At 45.8% G+C, this 20,243-nt stretch overlaps 1 protein-coding gene across 1 annotated transcript in view; it reads left to right on the forward strand.

Moving 5' to 3' along the window:
• KMT2C (lysine methyltransferase 2C) overlaps window positions 1–20,243 on the forward strand; it is a 179,842-nt gene that overhangs the window by 127,961 nt on the left and 31,638 nt on the right. The window contains exons 26-39 of the mRNA XM_087821306.1: window positions 1,060–1,240; window positions 4,410–4,514; window positions 4,840–4,887; window positions 5,890–6,027; window positions 6,211–6,243; window positions 6,558–6,689; window positions 7,623–7,755; window positions 7,970–8,184; window positions 10,044–10,117; window positions 11,448–11,630; window positions 12,032–13,864; window positions 14,486–14,778; window positions 17,203–19,001; window positions 19,992–20,103. Coding sequence (XP_087677432.1) covers window positions 1,060–1,240; window positions 4,410–4,514; window positions 4,840–4,887; window positions 5,890–6,027; window positions 6,211–6,243; window positions 6,558–6,689; window positions 7,623–7,755; window positions 7,970–8,184; window positions 10,044–10,117; window positions 11,448–11,630; window positions 12,032–13,864; window positions 14,486–14,778; window positions 17,203–19,001; window positions 19,992–20,103 — 5,279 coding nt within the window. The remainder of the gene's footprint in view (window positions 1–1,059; window positions 1,241–4,409; window positions 4,515–4,839; window positions 4,888–5,889; window positions 6,028–6,210; window positions 6,244–6,557; window positions 6,690–7,622; window positions 7,756–7,969; window positions 8,185–10,043; window positions 10,118–11,447; window positions 11,631–12,031; window positions 13,865–14,485; window positions 14,779–17,202; window positions 19,002–19,991; window positions 20,104–20,243) is intronic.

The following is a 20,243-nucleotide window of genomic DNA, read 5'->3' on the forward strand; positions in this document are numbered from 1 at the left end:
TTCCGCCGGCTCCTCTCCTCCCTCCAGCTCCTCCCCTTCCGCCGGCTCCTCCCCCTCCAGCTCCTCCCCTTCCTGCTCCTCCTCGGATCTTCTGTGAGGTGTTACCTGCGTCTAGGGAGCTTCCTTAGGCGGTTGGTGGGAGTGTGGACGCTGTTCCGCGCCTTAGCGAAGGGCCCGCTCTCCTGCCCGGCGGCTTCTCACCTGCCGGCGGGGGCTCCCGGGCTCTGCGAGGTGACGGCCGCGCCCCCGGCGGCCCCCCCGCCCCGAGCCTGCGGCAGGGCCGTGCCCGCGCTGTGTCTGGGGCGCGGGGCCCCACGGGGCTGCCCCCGGGAGCAGCCTTCCGGGCGGTCCGCGTTGTGGGACAGAGGGAGGCAGAGCTCGCCGCGGGGAGTGCGGGCGCCCGGGGCTCCCGCCTGGCCCCCCACCGGGCCTGGGCCCTGGTCTCTGGGCGAGCGCGCGGGAAGCAGAAGCCCGAGGAGAAGTGAGCTTGGGCACGCAGTGAGGCTAAAATGGCCACGGAAACCCCGTCCAGGTTTAGAACGGGTTCGGTCCTGAACGTGCTCGTGAACGGACACGAGGCTCGCGATGCGAGGCTTGTGGGAAAGCTGCAGGTCAGGCCGGAGCGGGCGCTGTGCTCTGCAGCAGCCTCCAAGTGACGGGCACTCACGGAGCCGGGGCTCTCCGAGCGCGCACGGCGCCGGCGGCTTGTCCGCTTGTCCGCCGTTAACTTCACTGTTGCCTCGTGTGGAATTATTAAATAACCATACTGCTGTCTCTAGAAACACACTGGGAAGAATTGTGTGCTGCTGTTTGCATAACTTTGTCTCTTATAAAACTTTAGGGAATTGTACCTTTAAAATAAGGGAAATCTACATAAAAGAATTGACGATATTTCTATGTCGTTTATGTACTTATGTGTTCAATTTCTGTCTTGTTAAATAACAAGCTTATCTGTTATTTCTGCCTTGTCAAAAATGGTGATAGAATTATCTGTTGCCATTTTAGAATTTTATAACTAAGTCATTTATTCTTATTTTTGTTTTGTTTTGTTTTACCTAGGAAGCTTTCTTTGGAAAAGATCTTCTAGATACAAGTAGACAAAACAAGCTAAATTTAGATAATCTATCAGAAGACACAGCTCAGCTTTCATATAAAACAAGCGTGAACACACATTTCTTGGATCCTTCCTTAGATCCACTACTTAGTTCATCCTCAACTCCTGCAAAACCTGGAGCTCACGGTATGTGGAATTTTTATTCTGTGATATTATCTCCCTTTTAAATCTCTGAAATGCTTTGGTTTGGCCTCATACACAGTTTTAAAATTAGCCTTATTGAGGTGTAACTTGTGTTCAGTAATAAATGTAACTGTTTTACGGGGCAGGTCTTTAATGTCTGGCAAATAAATGTATCTGTGTAACTACCACCGAAATCAAGAATTGCAAAGGAGAATGTTAGGTTTACACTTGCTGAGGGTACACGTAGGGAGTGTAATTTGGCCATGAGTTATAAATATTATAATCAACCTAAGGAATTTAGATTTTTGTTAATTACACAGCCCAAAGCAATTCATAAGAGGACAAGAATGCTGTTCTAGGGACCCAGCTGGCAGACTGTTAATAAATGAAATCCATAGCCTTAGATCAGTTTCTCGCCGCCGACCTCGGTAAATCTTTGTTGGAGGAGGGAGGCGGCCCCATGCAGCGGGGAATACTTGCAGCCTCTCCTTCCCCATGATGTCATGGTGCTCAGAAATGTCTCCAAATATTGCCAAATGCCCCCTACACAATCACCCCCGATGGAGAACTTCTACCCTGGATACAGTGAATATGGGGACTGTTTAGTGTTAGAGGAAGGTCTGAGAACTTAATACATATTTATAAACATGTTAATACGTTTAACATCAGCAGGGCTTCTGGAGTTTAATTAGTTGGATGTATGAGAGCTGTGATCAGAACCCCCCCCCCCCCAGATTTTTGTCTTACTAGCAATTATAATTAACGTTCTTCTGATAAACGTCCTTCTTGCCACTGATTATATTTGTTGCTCAGTTAATTTCATAAACTCAACTTGGAAAGTACTCTTACAGCAATCTTCCACTGAAAGACAGCTTGATACGTTAGGTCGTTACAGCTTTATTAACCTGGCATTATCCTGGATTGAAATGTAGGCTTTTCCTTTTTGGCGTTGACTTCTTGCCTGGACTAGAGGCCGTCTCAGCCCTCTGTCTGCATGCACGCGTCCCGTCTCCCGCTGGTGTACTGAGGCCGTGCTTTTGTTCGTTGATTTTAGCAGATTATTTCACTTTTACTTTCGTTCTGTTGTTTGAAGTATTGACCTGCTCTTGTCCATGTGAACATGCTGTTAAAATAATGTGTCGTGAAAGACCTGTGGGTCCTTTGAAGGAAACCCTCGCTATGAAAGATGTATCTAACTAAAAATCATGACTAGCAGTTTAAAGACTTAGACATTATTTGCACTTGAGTTTTATGAGGAACAGAACTGAAAGTGGACAGCAGCTGTACTGCGACAGGGAAGACCTTACCATACTTTATTTTTCCTTTTTTCTTTATTTGAATTTGTTTGTTGTTGTTTTTTCCACAAAACTGCTGAAGAGAAATGGTTTGATGATAAAGCCAAATATGAGGACTAGAGTAAGATAAACATTTCGAAACTTAGCTGAAACCATGAAGTTCTCTGCTGTTGAGCCACTCCGCCTTCATGATGGGAAACCTCCACGTAGCAGTTTTCTTTCTGTTTTACATTTCACTTAACATAGTCTGTGACATCAATTTTAATGTGTTGGTGAGAGATAAAACCTGTTCAGGTGGGGGTAAACTTTTTAAACATGGCCTTTTAAAAAATGTTTGTTATGATTAGTGTACAGCATTCCATCCAAAACACACACGCACACTAGATGACCCCTGAAGGAATTATCCAGAATTTTTTTCTTTCAACTGGACTGTTGTCTAGAGAAAATATATTATTGAAATAATTTTTTCTTAAAACTTTATGAATATTTGGGCATGCAAGATTTATATTTTCTTTCAATTTGAAAATTATATTCTTGTGTATGTATCAATTCTATTTGGGAAGTATGCATTTAGTCAGACAAGACTATTTGTCCCGTTTTTATTTAAAAAAATCATACGTTCCCTAAGTTAAATGACTGACATAATTACGAAAGCTAGCCTAAATAGTTTTCTGCTTGTTAGGCCAGAAACCTTTGGAGTTGCCGTTGACTTCTTACTACCTCCCATTCCACATCTAACACACCCACACATTCATCCCTGCCTTCAGGCTGTACCTCACAGGCACCCACTTCTTACCTCAGCTCCCCTGTCCCTGCGGTGCAGGCCGTGCCCGGCTCTCACCTGGACTGCGCAGCAGAGCCTGCTGCCTGGTCTGCAGATTGCCAGTCTTGCCAACACTCCCCCCACCTGCAGCCGCTCTGTTCCGCACATGGCAGCCAGCGCGCACCTGTGAGGTGGTAATCACACGCTCTCCGGGCCGCAGCCTCCTAGCAAGTTCCCGTTACACGTTGTACTTGAGAGTAAAGCTCCCACATACCCTTGCGTAGCTGTCTTTCTTACAGCCAGCACGCTGGCTCCCTGTGTTGGCAAAACCCTACCTGCTCCGTTCTGCACGTCTCCTTTCATTTACACTCGTGTGTGGTCATGTCCTGTAAAAAGCCTCCCCTGACTGACCACTTAGTCTAATGCAGCGCCGCACATCTGACTCTTAGTCCTGTCTGCTTATTTTAAAGTCTTTATGGCACTGACACTGATGTCATTTATTGTCTAACTCCCTCTGAGAGGGTAAGCTCTGTGAGGGCACGTCCTGGTTTTAGTCACTTCTCCACGCTCAGCGGCTGGAACATGCGTGTCGGGGCAGCGTGGCCGGTGCTGCGGGCACAAGTGTGGGCCAGTGCCCGCCAGTGCCCGGGGAAGGGAGGTGGGCTGGGACCACATGGCGTCTGGCTTCACCTCACAGCCAACTTCTAAGTGATGGCTTCGCCTTTCCTATTTTATCTTCTGTGTTTTTATTTTCCAGATGTCATTTTTAGAGATGTCACTTTCTCAATGAATTTTTTTTTGCCTTGTTTCTTACAGTATTCTATTTCACTTTGATTGCCTATAGGCCTTTATGTCATTGTTAATACAAATTTGCCACAAAACAAAAATAGTCTTAATCTTTAATGTTTTGTTACTCAAAACATCAGAGTACCTTTCCTGTGAACAAAAGTCCTTTATTTTAGAAGTAGCGATCTTAATGTTTTGTGATTCTCGCCCGTACTTCAGCATCTGCTGTACTCGAGATATGTAGTAAGTAGATGAACGAGTAAGGGTGTTTTAGAATTTAACGTCTGGGAAACTATCGAGACATTAAAAATACACTTACTGTATTTAGGTACTGCTGACGACCCCTTAGCTGATATATCCGAAGTCTTAAACACAGAGGATGACATTCTTGGAATAATTTCAGATGACCTTGCAAAATCAGTTGATCATTCAGGTATATTGAATGCTGTTTGCCCAGTGTCTGTCTTAGGATATGAGAGAGAGGTGCGTGTGTGTGCAACAAGTGTAGTCTTTTCTCTAAAGCAAACAAAAAAAAAATGTTTTGGTCATTATAAAAAAATTCACTATAATTTGATCTGCCTCGGCTCTCCTGCTTTAGGAGGGGAAACAGCAAGTTAGTTAATTTCTGTCGTCTTTATGATGGCGTCACATGGAAGGCGTGTTGCCTTAAAGTCTCGTGTGTCCTGTTTCTTCTCTTGTTTGCCCCTCGCCTCCGCTCCTGTGGTAATCACCCATTTTATTTGGTTTGGGTCTTGTAGGTCTTGATTTATGCACTTTCCAGGTTGACAGCTCACCTTTTCCGTTTGGTAAGAACCTGAGCAATGGATGACGGCTGACTAGAGTAGTCTTTTTTATAGTGATCTCAGCAGCCACAGCCTGTAGGTGCATGCGTATTTGTCATAGTGCTAATTTGTCACTAATCCTTCCTTTGCCTTCCCCTTTGTGCGTGCCGCTAAAGCATGGTACTGCTGTATCGTGCTTTGGGTGACTTTCTCAGTAGTTTGTTTTGTTTTGTTTTGTTTAATGAATGGTTTTATTTTTGTTAACATGTAATTTATAATTCTACCCAGGTGTTATAGAGTTAGTTTCTAATATAAAATCAAATAAGAGCAGGCTAAATCTTACTTTTTAATAATAGTAATATTGAGAATGCATGGTAAAGAAATTAGATGATAGACTACTTTTAAATGTAGTTACTGCTTTAAAAAGCAATTTGTGTGAGATAGGGCATGTTAGATCCTAAACACAGTCTGTTTTGTACTTGACCACAGAATATTTCAAAAATATGACCTATAGTTGAAATTACTCACAGGGATTGTGTTTACTAAACATTAAGAATTTTAGAGCTTCTCATTCATTTCTGTGAAACATATACCTTGTTTCACATGCCGCATGTGGTAGGGGAACTGTACATTAGGACCCACCTTTTCCAAGTTAAAGCTGTTACTCATGTAGTGACTGTGGCATATAGAACGTTCTCTTAGGCTCCTGTCTTAATAATGTGCTGCTCATTTTCTGTGGAAATTAGCACTTCAGACCCAGAAGTGTTCCTGTACTCATCAGGAAACGTATTTATTTAGAGTAAACTGTAACTTTAAGTGGCACCCAGTTTACAAATACACTGTGCCTAATTTTTACTAATTTTGACTATCCCGATTGATAAAACAATCCTGATTAATTCAGAATTACAGACTTCTCATTGCTCAATTTTAATCATACTGTTGTGTGTTCACGCAGGTGAATAGTGTTTTGCATTTTGTGTGCATGTCCAGAATTTACTTTTTAATGTCTTTACCTTGTTCCTGCAGCCGGAATAGATATTGGCCCAGTCGCCGACGACCCTTCCTCTGTGCCTCGGCCAAGTGTCAGTCAGAGTTCACGACCGTTAAGTGAGGAGCAGCTGGATGGAATCCTTAGTCCTGAGCTAGACAAAATGGTCACAGATGGTAAACTATTTGCCCTACAGCTAGGCTTTCTAAAAGACATGAGTAAATATGATTTTCAAAGATTTCTGCATGCTTATTTATAATTTCATCTTCTATTTTAATGATTTCTGTGACATGCTATTTTGTATCAGTATGTTGAAATGGTGATTATTAATATTTCTATTTCTATTTATTATCTCCTAGGAGCAATTCTTGGAAAGTTATATAAAATTCCAGGTAATTGTGTTCTGTGTTTTTGTTTTTGTTTTTAATATATCGTTTTCAGAGACAGGGAGGGGGGAGAGAGAGAGATACATCAATGAATCATTGATCGGCTGCCTCCTGCACATCCCCCACTGGGGAACTAGCCCAGAACCAGGGCATGTGCCCTGATGGGAATCGAACCTTGATCTCCTGGATCATAGGTCAGTGCTCAACCCCTGAGCCACGCTGGCCTGGCTGTTCTGATTTTTTTAGTTCACAAAAGTGGCAATCCTTATATGGCTCTCCTAGACTTTTAACTGCATGATCATTGTAATTGTGTTTCCTAGAGCTGGGAGGAAAGGATGTTGAGGACTTGTTTACTGCTGTGCTCAGTCCTGTGACCGCCCAGCCGACTCCATTGCCACAACCTCCCCCTCCCCCTCCCCCTGCACCACAGCTGATGCCCCTACACAATCAGGGTATGTACGTCACCCCAAAATATCTCCTGAGTGTGGTTCTGTGTGTATATGTATCCACGCATGTTTGTGTGTGCGTGTTTGCTAAAGCAGACTCAGTTCTGTCCCTTAGTAACAACACATACAAACTTATTGTAGAAAGCCCTCTTTTGTGACGATGGGAAAGACTAATCTCTGAATTTATCTTGGTCACACACCTCCTTCCCTCAAACTCTGGGATTTCATGGTCCACTTTATGACCAGAATCCTCTTGCTCACTTTACTGGCGGTGGGGACAGTGCTGCAGTGTCTCCCTCCTCCCTGCCCAAGTCTCAGCCCACCTTCGCTCAGACCTTCTTGCGTAGGTGTTGTGAGAACTGCGTCCCCTCGCCTGGCTGCCTGTACTCTGATCAGGCCCCAGGTTCGCTGTCCTCTGCACACCTGCTCCATCTTCCCGTTGGTCGCAGTGCTGCCAGGACACAGACCTGTGGTTTTTAGATGGTTTTTGTATTAGTAGGAATAAGCAAAATAGAAGAAACTGTGTTTGTAAGTTTTGAATGAGGAAGAGCGTTTCCGATGAAACTTCCTAGAGTTCTCCTTTTCAGGCTCTGTGCTGGGAACTGCCGGGCACCGTGTCAGTCACAGATCACCTCCTTTTACAGAAAGGGGTGGGTGCTCTTCCAACAAGTAGCAGAATTAGATCAAGCCCAGGGCAGTCAGACCCCCAAACGTGTGCCATTTCCAGTAAACTGACACAGTAAACAGAAGTACAGAGGCCAGCTTTCAACAACATATGACCAGTCCCTCTTTAAGCAGCATTGTACAGGATGATATTGAAAAAAATTGCCCAACTTCATTATTATTAAATAGCAATACAAGTTTTTATTTAGAAATATATCTTCTGCTTTTTTGTTATTTATGAATAATATGCAGACTGAATTGTTATTTTCTTTTAAGATGTTTTTTCACGGATGCCACTCATGAACGGCCTTATTGGACCCAGTCCTCACCTCCCGCACAACTCTCTGCCTCCTGGAGGTGGGCTGGGGACTTTCTCCTCCATAGCACAGTCCCCTTACACCGACGCCAGGTATTTAAAGCTGTCACTTCTTGTGGCAACCCAAGTGATTTTGTTATATGAATGTTAGTCTGTTACTGTGCATGATACTAGTAGTCGTTAACATTTATGGTGCTCTTCTAAAAATCATCCAAGATTTGAGCTATTTTGTAATAATAGGTTTTAATGAAATTGTACTTGAAAGTTATTTTATCTTTATGAAGTACCATTGTGTATTATTTGCCAGGGATAAGAATCCAGCATTTAATCCAATGGCCGGTGACCCTAACAGCTCTTGGACGTCCTCGGCTCCCCCCGTGGAAGGGGAGAGCGACACGATGTCCAGCGCCCAGAGGAGCACTCTCAAGTGGGAGAAGGAGGAGGCCCTGGGGGAGATGGCCACGGTCGCGCCGGTTCTCTACACCAACATGAACTTCCCCAGCCTGAAGGACGAGTTCCCTGGTAAGTCTTGGGCATGTGGTGCTCTGTGCTGTCAGCTTCCGCGTGTGTAAGACAGCCTTTGTTCTGGGGGTGTGCTTTTACTATGGTAGTGAGCCCGTGTGTCCTCGCTGATTTTCATCTAGTATGACTGTAAACAAAGCAATAGTCTTAGTTCCTTGATTCCTGGAAATATCTGGCATTTTCTTAGCCCGAGGCCCTGTGATCATTTGCATATTTCCCAGAAGCTGATATTAATGAATGAAGTGATGTTTTTATGCTCTTAGTGACTATAAATATATGGAAGTCAGTGTTGTGTTCTATGTGCAACTGCACAAAACATTTCCTAGAACAGAATCTCATCATTTGTTTGTTTATTTTTTTAAATATGTTTTTATTGATTTCAGAAAGAGTGAGAGGGAGAGAGAGAAACATCAATGATGAGAGTGAGTCATTGATCGGCTTCCTCCTGCACGCCCCTTCCGGGGAATCAAGCCCAAATCTAGCCATGTGCCCTGACAGGGAATTGAACCGTGATCTCCTGGTTCATGGGTTGACTCAACCACTGAGCCACACCAGCCGGGCCAGAATCTCATCATCTAATCAAAAGTGTCAAGTTAGGCTGCATCAGACTCCATTCTAAGTATTGTCCCCATCAAAACGAACCCACTATTAGCCTCCCTTTCCCCCAGCTATCTAGTGTGCTTGAATAAAAACTGCAGATAATACAGTGGTGCCCTTTCTGAAAATTCTGATTGGCCAGAGGATGAAGCATTTGGGTTAACGAAACGTCATTTGTAGGATATTTGTGAGCAGATGCTGGTATTGTCTTGAGTTCATGTTGCTGGACAAACCAGACTGAAAAGGTTGGGCACATTCTGTCCTCAGCAACTTCCAGCCGTCAGCACACAGCTGTAAGGTTACTGGGCAGCTGGCCTCCTACCTGCAAGTGCACTGGCTTATGGACGACCCTGTCTGCCAGGTGCCTTTTTGGCTCAGCCTCCTCGTGGTACTTTGTTCATTACATGTATAGAAACGAACGCCTCCTTCCCTAACGGCAGTCCCGCATTGTCCGCACAGTGCACACTTCTTCCTGTGCTTCTAACCTCACTGTCTGCCACCTACAGAGGAGCACATCTGGTCACAGCACGTCACTTTGTGTCAGTGTAATTGTTCTTAGGACAAGGCTATAGTTTAAGTAATTTTCTCTAATGATTTTACTATGTGATTATAGAACCACGTGAAACAGCAAGTAAAAGCTGCTTGTTAGCTCATCTCGATTGTCAGTGGCTTTTTTCAAGCTTCCTCTCTCCTCTTTCTCTCCCCCTTTCCCTCCCCCATCTCCTTTCTTTTCATATGGACTAAATTGTTTCTCCATTAACCACTAACTGTTCATCTCACCTGAACTTCATCTTATATACTGTCCTGACACTGAATTTCACAGAAATGGCTTGTAGGTCGTGGTTTTTCTGTATCTTGGTTATGCACAAATGCTGGTGAGAGGCGCACTTCCTCTTGGTCAAATCAATAGACTTCTCTTGAGTACAGATACTTTACAAAACTTTTAGCTTTGATTCCGATAGCATCGTACATGATTAAGGGGATTTCTAATATTTGGCTTAAATTTAACTTGACTGCTTAGCCCCTTTGATTTAAGAACTAGCTCTACATGCGAGATTGTTAACAAGGCAACACTTTATTTAGAAAATGGTTTTTTAGCCTACTGTGTGCCTTGAACGTGTACTGTACAGAGAACTTAAAATAGGATACTCACTTCTGAAAATCCAGCCAGAGTGTGTCTCACTGTCAGAAGTTCACCAGCCTTTTTGCTGAGCTGCGTCCTTGTGGGCTCTGTGAACGGGCCCACCGTGTTCTCGTTGCAGACTGGACGACTCGAGTGAAGCAGATCGCCAAGCTGTGGAGGAAAGCAAGTTCCCAGGAAAGAGCACCATACGTGGTATTTAAAAAACTCCTGTGCTTTACATCTTTGAACAGAATACCTGAGCCTTGTTGTTGTCTTAAGGAAAAGATTTTCCATTGCAGAAAACATACGTTAATGCTTGTGCAGCAAACAGCTTTGTTTTCATAGTGACGTCGTAGCTCTTTATGCCTTAACATAAAGTGTGGCATTTTTATAAGTCAGCTCATGGAACCAGGATTCTGAAGATTGAACTGAAGTTATTTTAGGAGCATGTTTAATTCATTTCACTTCAGAATTGTTTTAGCTCTTCAAAGGGTCACTAAATTTTGAGGCCGCATCCCTGTGCCATTGTTTCTTCTACAGTAGGCCCTTTTTGTGTGGAGTCCAGTAGAAAATCGCTCTGGAATTTGAAGGGAACGTATCCAGACCCCTTTCAGGAGCTTTTGAGACGTGCACTTTGCCAGAGTCATTAGGGTATTTGTAAGATTCATCGTTGAGACGATGAATTGCTATTTCCCAAAGAGCCAAATTAAGATTATTGGCTGGACCTCTCTTTGCTTTCGTTTGAAAGTGTATGAAATCGACGACATTGTTTTGAGGAGTACACGCAGTTCCTTTCCAACTTGACCCTCAGCGCACACGTTGTCATTGATAGTAGGTGTTTAGATGGAACAGAAGGGTTTTTTTCTTCTTTTAAAATATGTTTTTATTGAATTCAGAGAGGAAGGGGGAGGGAAAGGGAGAGGGAGATAGAAGGAGAGGGAGAAACATCAATGATGAGAGTCATTTATTGGCTGCCTCCTGCACACCCCCGACTGGGGATGGAGCCCACAACCTGGGCCTGTGCCCTGACCAGTAATCGAACCCTGATCTCCTGGGTCCTAGGTGGATGCTCAGCTGCTGAGCCATGCCGGCCAGAAGCTATTTCTGATGTGTCGGTAGCGCTGTGCTTTGCTTTTACTTGGCCCATCGGAGTAAGTGACAGCATTGAGATATTTTTCTTCCATGTTAAGCTTCAAACTCCAGATTTTAAGTTTGGAGGATTGATTTGATAGTTTCCTTTTTTTCTAAACTGAACAAGCTGTGAATTTTTCCACTGTTGAGACAGTTAGGATTGAAAATACTAGATTACGCCTGGGTTCTCTCTCCCGATCAGGTAGAGACGGTAGCAAGGGTTATAGGAGGGAGAGGTGGGCAGTGTCCAGATCTTCACACAGGAGGCTGCAGACTCCAAGGGGTTATGTTTCAACTGTTTAATGCGACTTTTTCTTGCTTTTATATGATAAAGATCAACATAGTTTTATTTTTATTTCCTAAAACTTGTTAACATATACTGGGAGATAACTTTCTGATCCCTTTTTCAAAGCAAAAAGCCAGAGACAACAGGGCTGCGTTGCGCATTAACAAAGTGCAGATGTCAAACGACTCCCTGAAAAGGCAGCAGCAGCCAGACAGTGGCGACCCCGGCTCCCGCCTCGACTCGGATCTCTTTAAGGATCCGCTAAAGCAGAGAGAGTCGGAGCATGAACAGGAATGGAAATTTAGACAGGTATGTTTCATTTTTTAAAAAAAGATTAGCTTTTTAAAATACCACTTTTGCCTGAAGAGAGCTATTTATGTCGTTATCTCAGAACATAGTTCGTATTAGAACATAAAAATTTGGTTAAAATTAGACTTTCCTTTCTCAGTAAAGCATATGTGAGCTGCTTTGGGAAGTTTGTTGAGATGCATGAAGGCTGCTGCCCTGGGCCTGAGTTAGGTGGTCGGGGGCATAATGTCTTGGGTTTAGGAGACTGAATCTAAGGTGGGCACCATCTGGTACCGATGATGTCATGCAGATTCATTCTCAACAGAATTGAGAGTTAATTCCAAGAGAAAGGCAGCAACCTCCCCCATGACAGTTCCCTCTTCCTGACCCACATGGTTGCTTTCTCTGCCCAAACCCAATAGCAAATGCGCCAGAAGAGCAAGCAGCAGGCCAAGATTGAGGCCTCACAGAAGCTGGAGCAGGTGAAGTGTGAGCAGCAGCAGCAGCAGCAACAGCAGCAACTTGGCTCACAGCCCCCTGTGGCGCCATCTGGCTCGGACACGCCCAGCAGTGGCATTCAGAGCCCCCTGACCCCGCAGCCTGGCCCTGGAAGCATGTCTCCTGCACAGTCATTCCATAAAGACCTGTTTACAAAGCAGCTGCCTGGCACCCCGACCTCCACCCCAGCGGACGATGTGTTTGTGAAGCCACAGGCTCCACCACCTCCTGCCACCCCCTCTCGGGGTCCCCTCCCGGAGAGCCCCTCTCAGTCTCAGCCACCTTCGCCGCAGGTATTCTCACCTGGATCTTCTAACTCCCGGCCACCGTCTCCAATGGATCCTTACGCAAAAATGGTTGGTACCCCGAGACCACCTCCTGGAGGCCACAGCTTTTCCAGAAGGAACTCGACAATGGTGGAAAGCTGTGCGTCTTTATCGTCAGGACCCAGGCCCCCTCAGATGAGCGAGAGTGCGGTCAACAGGCCATCCCCCGTCCGAGATTTCTCCTCTTCCTCCTCGACAAGTAGCGACCCCTATGCAAAGCCTCCGGACACACCCAGGCCTGTGACGACAGACCCGTTCCCCAAACCCTTGGGCCTGCCCCGGGCTCCTGTAGTTCAAGAACAAAATGCAAAAGGGCCCCTCACAGCTGGAGCCAGTGATCACTTTGCGAAACCATCTCCCAGGGCAGATGTGTTTCAGAGACAGCGGGTCCCTGATGCCTATGCACGGCCCTTGTTGACTCCTGCACCCCTCGATAGTGGTCTTGGACCATTTAAGACCCCGATGCAGCCACCTCCATCTTCCCAGGACCCTTATGGATCAGTGTCGCAGGCACCACGGCGGCTGCCCATCGACCCTTATGAAAGGCCTCCTCTGACACCAAGACCTGCAGACAACTTTTCTCATAACCAGTCCAGCGATCCATACAGCCAGCCTCCCCTCACCCCACACCCCGTGATGAGCGAGCCTTTCGCGCATCCCTCAAGGGCTTTCCCCCAGCCCGGAACCATGTCAAGGCCCACAACTCAGGATCCATATTCCCAACCCTCAGGACCATCTCGCTCCAATCCAGACCCTTATGCTCAGCCTCCTGGAACTCCCCGACCCCCCACGATTGATCCATATAGTCAGCAGCCACCAACCCCAAGGCCACCGGCACAAGCAGATTTGTTCGTCACACCTGCAGTGAGTCAGAGGCACTCTGACCCGTACGCTCATGCTCCTGGGACACCGAGACCTGGTACCTCTGTGTTTTACTCTCAGCCACCAGCAGCACCGAGGCCGAGGGTTTCAGAGGGGTTTGCTCGGTCCTCCGTGACAAGACCTGTCCTCATGCCGGGCCAGGATGCATTCCTGCAGGCAGCACAGAGTCGAGGCACAACCTTACCCGGCCCTGTGTCGAGGACACCCGATGCCTGTGCCCAAACACCTGGGCCGCCGGGACCTGGCCTTGGAGACACCTTCAGCCGTGTCTCCCCGTCGGCTGCTCGAGATCCCTACGACCAGCCCCCGATGACTCCGAGGCCTCAGGCTGACGCGTTTGGAGCAGGTCAAGTGGCTCCTGATGCTGCCGATCAGCCCCGGCCGGGGTCCGAGGGGAACTTCAGTGCACCTTCAAACACCTCCATGAATTCTCAAGGCCAGCAGTTCTCCGGTGTCTCCCAACTTCCTGGCCCAGTACCAACCTCGGGTGTCACTGACACACACAACACTGTCAATATGTCTCAAGCAGATGCAGATAAGTTGAGACAGGTAAGCACATTGCATGTTCTCGGGTGTTTTCAGTGTATTATTTGAGAAAGCTAGTCATTTCATCAAACTGAGTAATTTCTACACAGATACTCAGTTTTATTTTCTGTAGACTTTGTCATATTGTAAAGAAGAAAAATGAAAGTGGTGAAATTAACACCAGTCAGTTGGATTTATTGTGTATCTATTTTCAATATTTGTGAATTTTTAGGGGAATTCTTAGATATGAAATCATTCAGTTTTGTGATAGTTGGGAGGCAAGGAAAAGGCCCCAAATAACTTATGTTTTATAACCTATTGAATAGTTAGGTTTATGTAACTAGTGTTTCATCAAACTTTAAAATACTAAGATATTAAAAATTTTTATTTATTGATTGGCTGACTTGAGAGAGAAAAACATCAGTTAGTTGCTCCACTTCCTTGTGCATTCGTTGGTTGACTCTTGTATGTGCCCTGACCGAGGATGGAACCCGCAACCTTGGTGTATCGGGAGGACACTTCAGTCAAATAAGCTGCCCGGCCAGGGCCAGCATTAAGATATTTTAAGCATCACCACAGTCACACATTGGGTGCATTAGGGTTTAGTTACCAGAAATCCCAGTGACTTTTGTTTCTTTTCGTCAGCGGCAGAAGTTACGTGAAATCATTCTGCAGCAGCAACAGCAGAAGAAGATGGCAAGTCGACAGGAGAAAGGGCCCCAGGATCCAGCTGCAGGGCCTCACCCCGGCCCCCTGCAGCACTGGCAGCCAGAGAGCGTCAGCCAGGCTTTCTCCAGGCCTCCGCCCCCCTATCCTGGGAGCACCAGGTCACCTGCTGTCCCTCCACTAGGACCTAGATATGCTGTCTTCCCAAAGGGCCCACGTGGACCCTATCCTCCCGATGTTGCTGGTGTGGGGATGAGACCTCATGGATTTAGGTAACACACTTTATTTCCTGCCAGGTTTAAATTGCAGTTAGAAGTTACTTGTAGTCAAGTTGTTACTGCTTTTTACTGGTTATTTCCCTCTGAGATATAACTGGTGTTATTTCCACTCATGAGAGGTCATGGATTTAAAAAAGAAATTACTGAGTTTGAGTTTTTATTTAGATTGGAAAATATTTAATGCTTGATAATAGGAAAAACGGGTAATGTGGTAAAGTTTGATGGATGTGTCGGGTCAACCGTGGAGAGTTTGGCAGTACGGTACCTCTTGACTTATAGGAAGTTTCGCTTAGAAATTTCCGCATACAATTGTGCAGGTGTCCATGGGAATATATTCAAGGTTATTCTTTTAACCCTTAGTTATAAATTTAAAAAAAACACAGTAGAAACAGTCTAAGTGTCCATCTGTAGTAGCAGTAAATAACAGCAATGCTAACACTGAACATTTACTGTGTGTGAAGAACTATTCTCTGCACTGCAGATGTTTTATAAGATCTTTACATCGGTTCAGTTATACTTAGAGATTGAGGAGCATAAGGCTCAGAAAAAAGTTGGTTAAATATATTCTGGCATGTCTATATTGTGGCATACAAGAGAGCCATTAATTATTGATAAAGATATTTACGACTCATTGGGTGGGAAAAACAGACTAAACAACATAATTTCATTTGTATAAAACTACGTAATTGCATAAGTACGTCTTGAGTGATATATCCAACGTGTTGACAGTGGTTATCAGGGAAAATTATAAGTTGATAGTTTATACCTTATATCTTTATATTGCCTGGATTTTTTTAAACACATATCTACACACACAAACACACATTTTTTAAATTGATTTGAGAGAGGATGGGAGTGGGGCAGAGAGAGAAACATTGATGTGAGAGAGAAGCAGGGATCGATTGCCTCCTGCACACACCCTGACTGGGAATTGAGCCTGAAACCTTGTGACACCCAGGGTTACACTCAACCAACTGAGCCACACCCAGCCAGGGCTGGCTTTTCTCTTTTTTGGAAATTACTTCCTCATTTTCCCTTGTTACCTTTAGAAAGAAGAATTTTGTTTGAAAATAGTCCAGACTTTTGAAATTTGAGGTCCGGAAGGACTACAATGAATTACATAGAAATAAAAATAAACCATAGATAAGTCTGTCAAAACACAGAGCACTGTGTGCATTCCTTGGAGGTTTTAGAACTAAATCTACACTCTGGGCACCCTTGGGGAAGTGGTTTTGACCTGCCTATCTTAAGGACAGTAGACTGTTTCTTTCCCTGCCCTCACCTCAAACCTCACCAGTTTTGCAGTTGGACTTCCTTGCAAATAACTGACTCAAATTTTTATGATCCAATGGATTTTTCCTACTTTTAAGGAAGACCCCTTTGTCACTAAGTATTGACCGTGCTGGCATTGCATAAATCTACAATGTAACCACCACATTCGGAGCCCCTCGGGCTTGATGAGTGAGGATTCTCCTCTCCCCCAACTTTGTATTGTAGTTTACATTGTGACTCTTCGTGGAGGTTTCCACGTGGTTATAAAGTTAGTGGGGTGTCTTTTGTTTGTTTGTTTCTGAAGTGGATGGTGGGAAGGTCAAAGCCAAACACACGCCCCAGGTACACTGAGGAGCTGGTTAAGACAGGCTTTCAGTTTCATCAGAGGTGTTTCTCAGTCCGATCCCTGCCTCCATGTCAGGCTTATGCTTATTTCCCTTTTCCTTCCTCCTCGATTTTAATGTGTGCCTGTTCTAGTTCCTATTTACTTGTAAATCACCTTTCGTTTTCTAGAATGAGGTACAGCATATACAATAAAGGTAGTCTTACAATCATTTCCTAAATGTTTACAGATGACGCCTATTAGTCTGCCTCTTCCTCCCTCCCATCCTCCCTCCTGTCCTCCCTCCTGTCCTCCCTCCCTCCACGCAGATAGGTTAGTCCCTCCAGCCACCTGCCTTTTCTTCTATGTACAGAGACCCGTAAGTCCCTCCAGTACAATTTGTGAGAGCTCCTCCCTTGATTCAAGCACCCTCCCCACCCTCCCACAATCTGCTTCCTCAGTAGAGCCCCCTAAATGCAGAAGAAATGGACTCCTGCTCAGCTCCACGAGTGTTACACTTAGTTCTGAACAGTTGATTCCATCTGCTTTCGGCTGTTCCTTTGCCTTCATTACGTTGTCTGTGAAGCACCTGTCTTTAGAGCTCAGATACAGGGTGTTGAGTGTACATTACGGGTTTACTTAGCAAAAATTCATGTGCGTGTGGATACTTTAGCAGTGCTTTCAAACTAGATAATACTGTCTTTCCTGAGTCATTGTATTTGGCAACATTTGTATCTGAGTTTAACCTAAAACTTTTCCTATCCTCAACCTATTCCTGTGTTTAATGTGATACTTAGTGCTTCCTATTTGCTTTTTCCACGTAGATTTGGATATCCAGGAGGTAGTCATGGTACCCTGTCGGGTCAGGAACGCTTCCTCCTGCCGCCTCAGCAAATGCAAGCACCTGGAGTTCCCCCACAGCTGAGAAGGTCAATGTCTGTGGACACCCCCAGGCCTTTAAGTAACTCGCAAGTGAATAACCCAGTGGGTCTTGCTCCGCATTTCCCACCCCAGGGCCTGCCGGTCCAGCAGCATAACCTACTGGGCCATGCGTTCATCGAGCTGCGGCACAGGGCCCCGGACGGACGGCCGCGGCTGCCCTTCTCTGCCTCTCCCGGCAACGTTCTAGAGGCACCTGCTCACCCGCGACACGGGAACTTCATTCCCCGGCCGGACTTTCCCGGCCCCAGACACACAGACCCCATGCGACGCCCTCCCCATGGTCTACCCAGTCAGCTGCCTGTGCATCCAAATTTGGAACAGGTGCCACCCTCTCAGCCAGAGCAAGGCCATCCTGTCCATGCACCTTCTATGGTCATGAGGTCCCTGAGTCATCCCTTAGGTGGAGAGTTTTCAGAGGCCCCTTTGTCATCGTCCGCACCAGTTGAAACGCCGTCAGATAATTTACAGGTCACTGCCCAGTCTTCTGATGGTCTTGAAGAAAAACTCGATTCTGATGACCCATCTGTGAAAGAGCTGGACGTTAAAGACCTCGAGGGGGTTGAGGTCAAAGACTTGGATGATGAAGACCTTGAGAATTTAAATCTGGATACGGAGGATGGCAAGGGAGACGAATTGGACACTTTAGGTAATTTGGAAACTAATGACCCCAACCTGGACTACTTCTTAAGGTCAGGGAAATTTGATATCATTGCTTACACAGACCCAGAACTTGACCTTGTAGATAAGAAAAGCGTGTTTAATGAGGAGCTAGACCTTAACGTCCCCATTGAAGACAAGTTAGATAGTCAGTGTGTATCTGCTGAACCAAAAAAAAAGCAAGAAGAGAAAACTGTGGTTTCTCCTGATAAACATTCCCCATGGAAGAAATCCTCTGTTACCAGTGAGATAAAAACAGAAGTACTGTCTCCAGATTCCAAAGGGGAAGCCAGGTGTGAAGGGGAGAGGAGCAGCGAGGGTCAAGACCATGCCGACACTCCCTGCTCCCAGGCTGCCGCTCACACAGATGGGCCGGGCGGCGACGCCGACCCGCCTGACCAGAGGGCTCACCGCGAGGCCGCCGGCCCCAGCTCGGGGGCTGCTCACGGATCCGCACCCCCGCCCGCCGACCACGCAGCCAACTCCTGCAGTGTAACTGCCTCGACTCCGGTTCTTTCTAGTTTACTTGCTAATGAAAAACCGGATACTGCAGACATGAGGCCATTGGGGTCTCCGGCTCCAACGCTGCCAGCTTCGCCACCCAGTCACATGCCAGGTTTGCCACCTCCTATGGTGACACCGCCTGGCCATGTTTTGGATAACACCGTGAATTCTAACGTGACGGGTGTTCCTCGGGTAAACCATGCTTTTCCTCAGGGCGTGCAGGTGAATCCGGGATTTCTCCAGGGTCAGGCAGCAGTTAATCATGGTTTCGGGACAGGAAAACCTACAAATCAAACTGTGCCTCTGCCCGGTCAGTCTGGGGCTGGTGGCTTGTCTGGGCCCCAGCCGTTGATGGTCCCTCCAACACTCGCCCAGCAGGGCAGAGAGAGGCCCCTCCTCCTTGAGGAACAGCCTCTGCTTCTGCAGGACCTTCTGGACCAAGAGAGGCAGGAGCAGCAGCAGCAGAGGCAAATGCAGGCCATGATCCGGCAGCGCTCGGACCCCTTCTTCCCCAACATCGGTAGGAATCATGGTGGGCCTCAGGGTGGTGGTGTTCATTGTGTTTGTAAGGTGTCAGTGTTGACATTATGTGTGGACTAGAGCACTGAGGGTCACATAGTGATTAAGAGTTTTAGGTTCCTCCCAGGTCAATCAGGAGGTTCAAAACTCTTGAGTCTGACCTCAGTTCTTTGTAGGTTATTGTTTAACAGGAGCCTTCTTTTTAGTTCCTTTTAACCATTGTTACCATGTATTTTCAGAGGCGTTGAATTTAAAGAAATTATGAGAGATAGATTTCTTAATGTCCGTTTGTGTACAATAAGTGCGTGGCTGTTTTTTGTTATTTAAAGCTCTTTAACTTATTTCTAAAAGCTGACTAATTTGGGGGGAAAAACAATCCACCAAACAGCAGTGCATTCAGATTACCTGAGTGTCCCTAAGAGTAGGAATTAGCAAAAGGAGGGCGCGTGTCTGAGGCAAACTTTCCTCTAAGCAATAAAACCGTCCTGTCTGCGTTACCGCTTTCATCATATGGGCCCATCTCTTCTCAGGAAGCAGCCTGTCGCCTGTCCTCATCACAGGGATACGTCCTCAAGAAATTGATACATTTTCCCCTAGGAGGGTGTTAACTAATTTGGTAGGATTCCTTGGTATTGGAAATAACTGCAACTCCTCATGCTGTTAACTGTACTAAAGAAGCAGTTTGATCAGCATGTAAAAGTTTGGATGAAAAGGAACCTCGGTGCTTTATGTTTTTGCTGATACTCCCTTTGAGTTTGATCTTCCTGTTTCATTCTTGCTTTGGTGATGGGTCCCTGAGATGTGATTGAATTCGGCTGAGGTTCTTCACAACTCACCATTCCTCACCTGACCTAGGAGCCCGTGGTATTGGTTATTGATTAATAAGGAATTAGAGTCTATTAGTTATATAACGTGTGTGACAGTTACATGACCTAAGTGTAACTTGAACCAAGTCCTGTGAAATAAGTAACTTTAACATCTATTTCTTTAGATTTTGATGCAATCACAGATCCTATCATGAAAGCCAAAATGGTGGCCCTTAAAGGCATCAATAAAGTAATGGCACAGAACAACATGGGCATGCCACCAATGGTCATGAACAGGTAGGTGACGTTTTTGATTCTTCCTCTGCGCTAAGACAGGCGTGAGGTTATTCCTGGTTCCTCCAAAGAATATGTAGTAACTCAAGAACCTATGTTCCAGGAAGGAACAGGATTTGTTTGTCGTGACGTTGGCCGGATAT

Source organism: Miniopterus natalensis, chromosome 10, assembly GCF_054644295.1.
Source record: "Miniopterus natalensis isolate mMinNat1 chromosome 10, mMinNat1.hap1, whole genome shotgun sequence".
Taxonomy (NCBI): domain Eukaryota; kingdom Metazoa; phylum Chordata; class Mammalia; order Chiroptera; family Miniopteridae; genus Miniopterus; species Miniopterus natalensis.